This window comes from Puntigrus tetrazona, chromosome 8, assembly GCF_018831695.1.
Source record: "Puntigrus tetrazona isolate hp1 chromosome 8, ASM1883169v1, whole genome shotgun sequence".
Taxonomy (NCBI): domain Eukaryota; kingdom Metazoa; phylum Chordata; class Actinopteri; order Cypriniformes; family Cyprinidae; genus Puntigrus; species Puntigrus tetrazona.
The window spans coordinates 6406668-6418384 of record NC_056706.1 but is presented as its reverse complement, the minus strand read 5'-3'; the positions used below and the strand labels follow the sequence as shown (position 1 = coordinate 6418384).

The 11717-nt window shown below is 38.1% G+C and overlaps 1 protein-coding gene across 1 annotated transcript in view; it reads right to left on the bottom strand.

The window, feature by feature from the left end:
• The window catches only part of LOC122350670 (fibrinogen C domain-containing protein 1-like), a 45719-nt gene that overhangs the window by 947 nt on the left and 33055 nt on the right, over window positions 1-11717 (bottom strand). The window contains exons 3-4 of the mRNA XM_043247348.1: window positions 10675-10840; window positions 10243-10379 (exon numbers count right to left, since the gene is read on the bottom strand). Coding sequence (XP_043103283.1) covers window positions 10243-10379; window positions 10675-10840 — 303 coding nt within the window. The remainder of the gene's footprint in view (window positions 1-10242; window positions 10380-10674; window positions 10841-11717) is intronic.

The following is an 11717-nucleotide window of genomic DNA, read 5'->3' as shown; positions in this document are numbered from 1 at the left end:
CCGAGCTGTACTTCCAGGCAGAGTAAAGTCAGCCATTCTTTGTGCCATTGTTCTTCACTGTGAGGGTAAATTGATCCAAACACAATACTGTCCAGAAAATACACTGACACTTCAAAGGGCTGGGCTCTCGGAGCGTTGAGCCATTTCACACCTAATCAAGTCACCCTGATCCGGGCTGGGCTGTGCAGAGGTCACACTTCTTGAAGTGGGGCGAGGTCTACTGATGGGAAAACTAGCAAGTCTGAAAAAAAAGGATTCCTCTATTCAGGCTCATACTGCTTATTCCGCTTGCCTGGCGTGGTTCAAGCTTATCAGGCTCTGCAGTGTCATCAACGCTCAAACGTTCTCTTTTCTCTCCAATTCTAACTGTTCTGAACAAAACCGCAGTTTAATTTCAGCCTTGTTTACATCAGGTAATACCATCAGTCATGGCTGATCTAATTACACTGGTCAGCCGATCAAAATCGCGCTTTCTCTAACGTGTCTCCTGTGACCGCCAGGATCGGATTATGTCGAGGGGAAGGGCTTTCATTTCATTTAACTACATACATCATTTGTGTTCGTAATTGTTTTTAAAAGAAACGTATACATTAATTCGCAAGGATGCACTCAATTGATCAAAAGTGACTGTGAACACTTTACGCTGATTAAAAAAAAAAAAAAAATTATTGAATGGTTTTGAACTTTTCTACAATCAAATGATGACAGTTTCCACAAAAATATTAAGCAGCGATCTGTTTTCAACATTAATATTGACATTTTTCTTGGACAGAAGGATTTTGAAAGATTTCTGAAGGATCGTGTGACACTGAAGACTGAGTAAAGGTTTCAGCTTTCAGAAAAAAGTTATATTTAAACACACATTAAAATAGAATTCAGTTACTGAATTTTACTGTTTTACTGTAGGCTATTTTTATCAAATAAATGCAGTCATTTTGAGTATAAGAGACTTTCAAAAACATAACAGATAGCTCTCAAAATCTTTTTTTTTTTTTTTTTGGTGTAAACTGATTATTAAGATGCTACTGACTGACTGTGCTAAAAAAACTTGGATTAAACTATATCCCAGTTACCCTAATTTAAGTGTTTTTCTGTTTCTGTTCAGATCACAGAAGTTTTGAACATTAAAGCAAGTTATAAATGACATTTCAATCTTTATGACCCTGATCGTGCCCATCATTTCAAGTCATTTCAAACTAATTTTCTGTTTAAAACTTCGGCAATAAACATCTAGTAAATAGCCAAAGGTTGATAAACTCAGGCATAATTTTCTAAATACACATTAATGATGTTTAATATGCAGATTGTGTGGTTAAATCAGAGGGAGAGTTGAGTCTCCATTAAAATCAATGGGACCATCTGCAAACCCATCAGCAATTTTTACACCCTCTAATGTGGTTCAAATTGAACTGTGGCACTGGGCGTTCAGACTTCCAAAACCAGCAAAATCAATAAAAGGCAGTCGTGCGTGAAAGATTGCACACAGATAGCATCTGTGACAAACTCTTGTTCAGACTCAGCTGTACCGCTTTCCAGCCCTTAATACAGTACCACAAATATTGCAATATCGCATGCTATATCGGAAGCCTCTATAAAATGGCAACGTAAATAGCATGAGCAATGAAGAGAGTTTGATAAGCCTTTAATGTCTTCTTAAGACTAAATATCTTAGGTGAAGGTCATGTAGCGTGCAGGGGTATCTGTAAAGCGCAGTGAATGGGGCCAGATTTCAAGGGCTTACCCTCTAATTCTCAAGGTTAACATAGGCTTTCTCCTGTTATCTGGACCACATAATCATTATATGAGTTGTGAGCTATATTAGGAGAATCATTGTGTGCTTGAACATATTCACAGGGGTATAAAAGCAGATTTTTAATTCTCTTTAAGAACAAGAGTGGCAAATACTACTATTGGATTACAGTGGATTACGTTTGTGAGAGTCATTATGGGAATAATGGTTGAAAAACATATTTTGAAGTTTTTTTACATATTGCAGATTCAACACAAATGTCATATGGGATTATGGGCACTTTTAGAGATGGCGTTGGGGTGTACATATATAAGTTTAGCCATATTAGAAGAAGCACATTAGAGGTGTAAAATCTCGGGTTGGATTGCAGATGGTCCCATTAATTTTAATGAATTCTGATTAAGCCTTACAATTTGCATATTAAACATCCTTAATGCATACAGTATTTGCATACAGACATATAGTTTAACACCTGAATGCATCAAACGTTTTTAACGATAAATCAACTGTGTCAGTGACTCACTCATAAATAAAGCCAATTGCAGTTTTCTGACTGAATCCGTGTTGACTGATTCATTTGTCACCTGCTATTGTTATAATGTTATATGTATAATTTTAATCTGCTTTATTTTAAACAGTCACTGAAAAAATACACCACTGAAACGCAGGCCGTCTGAGTGCAAGAGAGTTCTTTATCATAGGGTGACCGCACGGATAAAGATCTGTCACAGGACATTTACTACTGTACATCATATGCCCACACTCCATAAAGCCATGAGAGAAGTGACCAATATACAAAGAGTGCTTCTATTATGTAAAAAGTGAAAAGAATCCAGCTGTGAGCGGAGAGATATGTGCTCCCGCAAATGTTTCGCTCTTGCATATAACGACATTTAACATTAATATGACTCCACAGAAGCTGCAATAAATGTTTTAATTTGTTAAATGAATTGAGTATATTATGTGTTTCCACGTTTTCAGCTCTACCTTTTCCATATGTGGTACTCAAACGCTTGGTGAGGTTGTCACTTTTTTCTTTTTGCGCCGTCCACGCAGTCAAAACAAAACAACGGCCAGTTGCTACTCAAAACTAGTCCATTTGCGTTTCGAAGGGGTTCTAAATATTATAAAACATAAGTCCTGCTGGAAGCTTGAAGAAAGGCAACGAATTGCACAGAAACGTTACATGCTCTTTGTGGAGTGGTCCACGTAACCCAGAAAAAAAAACACCAAAAGCATGCTGTCTGAGGCCTGACAGCACACACGTAAAGATTCGCTTTACAGAAGAGGTGAATATTTCAACAGAGCCACTTCATGTGCCATCCCCTGGCAATCTATAATAGATAAAGCATTTCATTTCACCAGGCCGCTTTTAAAAAAATAGGAAATCATAATACAGCAAATAATGCTTTTTTCAGAGTTTTGTGATTTCACTTGAAATTTAAAAAAAAAAAGGACAGCGCGATCTGCACAAGGAATAATGCATTTTTCTCTCCCCTTTGAGACCAGCCTTACAATTCAAGCCTGTCTGTAATCATGAGAAATCATTACTCTCTGCTAAGATCAATGCCAGAGAGAAACCCGTCTGCCGCTGTGGCGTGCGGCACCCGGCCATCTTAAAACAACCTAGGGGTAGCGCTAGCTGCCTGAATATAAATAGAGCAACCTCAAGAATCGTTAGACCTCCAGACCTTTAGTGGTCATGCAAAATTCAAACCGTCAAGATGGAAAAAGAAAAAGAAAGATATGCTGAGACTTTTCCCCCTCTGGCAATAATGTTACTTTCAACTTTCATCACCTTTTAAGATCTGCCATCAAAAACCGACCCGTCCACCCCCCCTTCTCCAGATCTCCAGACTTGCTTCTTAGGAGTTACAAGGGGAGAAAAATACAGCAATTAGTGGAGATCCGGGGCAGGACCACAGACGGCAGAGCGGGGACGATTAAGCTGCGGGAGTTTGGGAGTGGGCGGGGGGGCTCCAGTTGAAACTTTTCTGGGTTTAAATTGAAATTAGATTGATATATTTCATCCCCCTGCCATGCCAACAAAGTAAGATGCCATCGCTGGTGCAATTTCCTCTCAGATGCTTTGATTGCCGTCCGTGTCAGGCCATCTTTCAAAGAGCTTTCTCTTGATGGACTCCCTCGACTGAAGTCTGTCTTTGGTAGTAAAAAAAAAAAAAACGATTCATGAACCACGCAGAGACCGCTTGAAGGTCTGCTCTAGTTTCTTCAATCATTCTGGTGGCGCGTCCTAACAAGCGCAGTGTGTACTCTTACACGCTTAAATAAAAAACAACTAACGTCCAACATGCTGCCTCAGGTTCAAAAGAACACAAAATTCAATCTAGCAACAGAAAATATCATTGTGTACACACCCTCAAGTCATTCCAAACCCATATGAGAGGTCATGGGAAAGGTAGCCATGTCAGATTTGTGAATGAATCACTCTTTTGAATGAATTCGTTGACCCAGATCACAAAAATGATCGGAAAGATTCTTTTACAAATCTGACTCAGAGCAGTTAACAGCTCACTGGAGAAGATTATCAATAAATAATGACTTCATTTTTATGTCTTCGGAATCACATGGCTTCAGGAGACTGGCGCACAAGATTTATGGGCTACTTTTACGGTGCTTTCATGAGTTTGAAAGCTCCAGAAGCCATTCGTTGTAATTGCATGGACTGCAATATACACTAGTCAAAATGTTACATTTCTGGTTTTGTGTTCCACGGGTTGAGTAAACAATGACAATTTTCATTTTAAAAGCAGCTTAAAGGTCTTGATTAAGAAGGTAGAGAAAAATAATAGAAAACAACAGAAGCACTTTTATGGCTCTCCTAAAAATAAAAGCAATTCATTATGCGTCCCAAAAAGCAAAAGTTTGAGAAAAAAAAACAAAAGCAAAAAAAAAAAACCACACAGAGGAGGACAGCATTACTTATTAAAATGCCTCAGGGACTATGGTTTCCAATATTTGAGGCGTTTTTTGCCTAGGAGTGCATTGTTATTTTGACAAATAGTACTACGAGAAAGCTTCTGACAGAAGGAAATATTACACAAAGAAACAAATCAATGCATTCAAGTGCAAAATAATCAGAATTTCTTCAAAAAGTGCTGGGGTAATTGTGGGAGGAAACAGTATGCAACTTTCGGTGTTAAATGAGCTTTGAAGATCCAAATGTCAGCTGCACCATCTGACAGTGCCAAATGAGATCACTAGCTATTAGAAAAGCAGCAGAGGTGAAGGGCTGATGTATGGTTGGAATCAAAAGATCGGGTCCATTTTTAAACCAATATTGAAACCGAATGATTTTTATGAGCTCCATTTATGGTACTAGGTTATCTGTATGTGGACGAGATGCTGCACTAAAATACTTTTGACAGTGTTTCCTGCAGTGCTACTGTATTTACAGTGCAGTGGCAAAGAAGTGACACTTGAGCTAAGTTGTGAGTTTTAGCTTGCGGTCTGAATTGACTGTGATGAGGACAAAGACTTTCAGGTCATTCTCACTGGTTTAACACAACAATCATTTTTATAATCAGCTCTGAGCGTCACGGGTTATCAGTCTGAATCTGCATTTGCTCAATGGGAACAGACGAATCATATGTTTAGAAGATAATCATTGTTTAAATGGATAAAAAGAAAAAGTCAGAAACATTTTTCAAGATTTTTAAAATCCTTTAAAATATTACTGTAACTTTTTCAACATACAAAAATCATGCTGATCTGCGATCAAATGTTTAATAATGTTAAATATTTAGAAGCATTTTAAACATCCTTACTTTCACTTCAAACAGATCTTTGATAAATAAAAGTAATAATTTCTTTAAAGTACATCAATTATAGATTTTTGAAAATAACCTCTGAAAATGCACGTGTATAAAGTTATTGTCTCTCAAAAGGAAGAGTCGTTCTCAATCACTGAAATTAGTCATTTTTAAAAGCGAGTCCCAAGCCGTTGATGTCAAAATTAAATATTAGCATATTGCCCATCCACTTGTTGGTATTTTCGTGTTGGTCTGAATGAAAATGCAAACTAATTATTTACCACTAGGGGCCATTTTTGGAGCGTTAAAACTCACAAACACTGCTTTAAATGAAATCGACCAATCACGGAGGGGTTTGAGAATCATTGTAAAACAAATAGTTGAAAAAATAAGGTAAAAATAAATGCATATTATAAGAAAATGAAATTGTTTTTTGATATTGCATGCATGTCAACATGCATGTTCATAACCCATAATAGCGGCACTTTAAAAGAAAAAACAAAACAAGCGTATAAATGATACTAGTGTTATCGGTGTGAATTTTTCTGTGAAATGAATCAGTTGTACACCATAAGGACAAGCCAGGTTACATGAGGTAAATCTGAACAGACTGTGTGTGAAAATTACCTATGGAAGATCCTTTAAAACAGCTATTGTATAATTCACAAACTAAGCATGCAGGCTTTCGTGTGTCAAAACAGTTCTTCACAGTTCATTCAAATGAAAACAACAGGGCGTATGAAATACCCAGCACTCAGACAGGTGCTAGTTTTGCGATCTGATGGAATGTGTGAGGACACGAAGTTCATGTCACTTTGCTTCTCCGTTTACCTCACTTCTGTGTAGACAATGACATTCTGTTCACAAGCTCCCAACTGTGGCTGGCATCACGCTCGTATCACACTTTCTTCCCAGCCGCTATGCTGAGAGAAAGACTTTCGAGGCGAAGATTATGCAGTAGATTGTATTAGACTGATAAAACCTACAACCCGAGAAACAAAGGGTCAGGACTGCGCTTCTCTGCCTCTTTGCTGTTGGTCGATTAAACCGAGTGTTTAGGAAAGTGGTGTTCAGGAACGCTGTTTGGGGCGGAATGCACCTGTGTGCTGACAGAGGTAGAACAGGGACATTTATCCAACGTGGCAGACAGCCACAGCTGCCTTCCAGATGTTTATACATCTGATTACCATATAAATGAAGTATCTGCTCCAATTAACCACAGTTTGCCATTGTCATTTGTAGTTTGTGCACTTTCTCCTCCTGACCCTGTCTGCCTATGTCTTTCTGCCTTTTCTGGATGTATTCAGGAGCAGCAACTGAAAAGAACGCGTTAAAAGAAATAGTGTGGTAAAGATGAAAACGGTGATTCTCAACACTAAAGAAAATCCACAATCTGATCTTTAAATTCGTTACTGTTATGTTTTTAAAAGCAACATGAAAGTAAAATGAGAATTGATTCATGTGGCTCACAAACAATTGGTTCTGGGTCAGTTCTTTTAAACTGTATTTAAATAAATCTGCCTCAGTCATCAGGATAAAGACTCCTAGAAAATGGATAACTGGCTAAAAAATAGTCTCAAACATAGAAAACTTTGATTTGAATAATTGTAACATTATTCAAATTCTCTAAATCTTTAATTCTGATTTAAAACAATAGCTTTGTGAAAGAAAATGGCTTAAATCTAAATTTTTCTATACTCACAGTTTATGTTTGTCACACAAAGGTAGTAAATGACGCTATATTTTTGTGCTTCTAGCGTATTTATATATTTGTATGTTCCTTTTAGTGTTTCACAAACGTAGCCACTATGAACCACTGTTTTACAAAAAAGCGGTATAAAATAATCGTCACAAGTGTATTCCTTTTAGCTCAACAGCAAAAGATTTACACTATGTGGGTTTAGAACAACGAGAGGGTGTGTAAATAATGACAGAATTTCATTTCTGGCTGAACTATTCCTTTAATAAAACACCAGAGACTGAGCGTTTGGAGAGGCGGAGAGAGGCAGTTCATTCCACCGCTAACTGGGAATGTCCGTGGCAGGGATTGTGTGCATGTCTGAGCATGTGAAATTACACCCTCCCCCCCCCCATCTCCGTGACCCGTCTGAACTCGGCCTGATCTACTCCGCTACCAGCAGAAAAGTCCCACATCCTCATCAAAAACCGCTTGAGGCCGCAGATGATGAATAGGGGCGCTGGATCTATTAATTCCCTGTAACAGTTCCTTTCTGCCTCTTCAGATTCCCAGAGCTCCCGGCACGCTTAGCAGTGAAAGACGACTTGCTAAGCTAACGCTCTCTCGCTGCCGCAAAGCAGCTTTGACAGTAATCAGGGAATACAATATGTCACTCTTTTTAACACTATGTATGTAAGCAGGGGTCAAATTGGGATTTATTATGTGTTTGGGGGGTTATGTTGTGGGGGCTCTATGGTATTGGGCTATACACACATACGCACACACTTTATATATTTTAAGTTAATTTCAATAATTTAATAAAGTTAAATTATTTAGATTTAAATACAACTGCATTAAAATATATTACGAGATAAAATTGATTATGAGATATATTTTTTTAGTAAATACACAAAAATGATTGTGGAAATTATAGTTTTTCAACTTAAAATGCCAGTAAGTGCCAGTAGCAATCGTTTAATGAGTTAAATGAGTCATTTGTTCAAGCAATTTGTTCAAACAGCTGATTTATCAGATAACGAAGCTTTCACTCAACCAATTCGTTCAAAACACTGAACCATTCAGCAATGAATCGACTGTCTGATATGAGATGAGATGTTGTTCCGCCTAAAATGTAAGTGATAATTAATAAAAATAATGTAAATAATATTGTATTTGCCTTTTGAACTGTTTATAGAATTGCTAAACAGTTGTAATGGTGAAAATGTTGTGTGATATTGACTAATTAATTTTTCAAATTCCATTTAGATTTTTTTTTTTTTTAACCTCAGTATGCTGAACATTTTGATTTGTCCTCTGGAGGCTGCATACGTACCGTCCTGTCCTCTCCGCCTCTACCACTGACCTTAACGAAATACATTAAGAGGCTGATGACCATAAAGACGATGTGTCATCAAATATCTTCTTTCCTTTTACTGCAGATGTCAGCCTGCCTCCTACTGTGTCTTTATCAGGATGCTGAAAGACTTAGTAACGCCATCTGCTATTTGAAATATCTCTTTTCATTGCAATAGCCTTGCGTAGACAAAGACAGACTTACGTAAAGCTTGTGATGTTCACTAAGTATTGTTCAAAGTATCTTCTCTGAGGACAGCGAGCAAATGAGGATACGGCGGTAACAGTGTTCTTTTAATTATTCATTATCAGATACGTTTCACATAGTCTAATCAGTTGGTTTTACAAATAATAGCGCTAAATTAAATTTAAACAAAGTGCTTTTCTGTAGGTGCTAGGAGGATTGAAAATAACGAATACAGGATCTGAAGCCATTTGTTTATGAAGCAGTACTGCTACCTACCAACAAGCTCAAAAACTCATCCCTGAGAACTGATTAAACCATTTTTAAGAAGAAGGAACATGCTGTCTGAAAAGCAAGACCTGGAAACGTGCCACTTTGAAGCAATCAACGGTGTGCCACTGCAACTGCAATTTTACAAAGTGGACTCTTTAATAATGGTGCTAAAAAAACACTGTAGAAGTTATTAAATAGCTGTCGTGTATGTGGTGAGCAGCATTATCAAAACCTTATCGTACTGTATGAGCAATTTTACACAGTGCGCTACAGGCTATGAATTAATGTTCATAAAATATACAGTATAGAGATAGATAGATAGATAGATAGATAGATAGATAGATAGATAGATAGATAGATAGATAGATAGATAGATAGAAAGCAATTATATATTTAAACTATATATAAAAATGTATATTTACCATCTATGATTAAACAGGCTCCTCTGGTAAGAACAGAGCAGTGGCTTAGACAAACTTCCAGTTTCACTTCCTCCTATAAGCCATAATTTAATTCTATTTATACTCAATAAACCAAATTTAAGTTCTGAGCGTCACATCATCTGCAATCAAATTGAGATTAAACTCAAACGGGACCCTAATGATAAGATCATTCATAGCAGATAAATAATCAGTCAGTGCAAACCCACCAAAAGTAAATCACTCACACTGTAGTCAAAAAAGCTGGAAGGACCTGTCTGTGACACATTTTGGAGTACTCTATAGTTTTCTGCTTGTCAGACTTGTTAAATGCATTTAAGCTCGGCGTAAACGGCACAGTAGAATCTTTACCAACTGGCACTCTTCTATCGCAGCATGATATATACTGCCATCCCTACGTCTTATCTTTATTTTTATTCAAAAGAGCATGAAATTAAAACTCTCCTGCGTGCATCGAATGGGAAGATAATGCTCTCGGAATAGATAGTTTGCTCAGTCTATTTTGTATGCAGCTGCTGTAATGAACTGTACACTTGTGAAACATCGGTTTGAAGCGTGTTTGTGCATGCGAATGCGTTCATGCGGCGTATCTGTGACCTGCTTACTAATGCGTGGGAGCGACGCTTAACAAGTCAATGCCTAATGGAGTGACTCATTACTAGTGATTTTTATTCCTACGGCTGTTCAGTCAATTCAAATATATTTTGAGAAAAAAACGGTTCTGAGGTGACCGGAAACAACATCCTGCTGGGGTACTGTATGGCGCTGACTTTGGGAACTGTGCCACTCACCGTCCATCCGCCCCCATCAGTCGTCATGTCACAAAAGACCTGGAAGCCTGCTGGGTAATGTGTGGGGAACACGGAGTAGATACCATCCTCTCTTTGCCCACTGGCATAGATGTCACTGCAATCCCGGGGTCTGGAACCTGCCAGAAGATACAACATGCCAGCATCATCAATCTACATTACATGCCATAACGTTTTTTTTTTTTGTTTTTTTGTTTTTTTTTTGAGAAACCCTGTTCGAGGTACGGCGTAAGAAAAGAAAGCTTCAGACTTCAAACCTGTCATCTCGCACCTGCTGTCTAAGCAGTGGCATGTTTCTTTCACACTGCTAGAAAGCTTATGAGGGAATAGGTGTGAAACCATTCTAGGGCTCATTAGGGCTGGCTGGAGACTTGAGAATATGTGACTAATGAGGAGGTTTTTTTTTTTCTTTACCTTCTCCACCGGCGCAGCCCTTGGGTCGGACGCTGCGCACCGGAGCCCTCTGCAGATCCGCCTTGAGACGGCTCTTGATGTTTCCGGTTTCCTTCTGCATGGAGCTGAGCGCATCGCTCACAGAGTTCACCACTTTCACCATGTTGATCTGGCTCTCCGACAGCAGCTGGAAAGAGAAAGCAAGGTAAAGTTTGAAGTATAAAGAACAACGCTTAAGGCTTACATAGTCGCATATGTGAACCCAGACAATTCCTTGACATCAATAAAACATACATATATATGTATATGTATATATTTATATAGACCTGGCACAATACATGTATCATGTACAGACATCTTGGTTTGGTGCATGCAGCCTTTAACAAATATAGGCAATCCTCTCAATCCAGAAGGGGGTACCCACATCAATGCAACGCTGTTTGATAACCGCCAGCAGAAGAACAGCAAATGCGGACTTCACATCAAAGCCAGTGACCATGTGCTGATTCTGACCGCATCTATCACAGACTGACAAAGTATACTTTAACTACTTCCGCACTTAACTGTTTGCGAAATGAAGCGTACCGTCTACCTTAACGTTACCAGGTATTTTGTAACTTTTTCATATTTGCAATGTAGCGTATTAGAATGCTAAACTATTATTTATTATGTTAATTATAGGCTTTGTACTTTGTACTATATTTGTACAGTCGCGTTCCAGTGGTGACACAGAAAGGGAAATCCAAGATTCCAGCGGCCGAGGCGTAATAATAAGCGTGGGTATGTTTACATCCTAACGGGATGGCATAGCTTTTCTTGTTTCGGCTGTCTGTAAGCTCTTTGGGTGGAGTCAAAGGCTTCAGAGGCTAAAGTGGAGAGGACAAAGAAACGGGTCTTTTTTATTATTTATCACACAGACACACACATACCTTGATTTTATAAAGAATAATTTTAGGCATTGAATTTAATGTTATAAAAACATGTATTTATTTTACATTTTCTAAATAATTTTCAACATATATACTATAATATATGTAAACAATATTCACAGCACACACAAATTA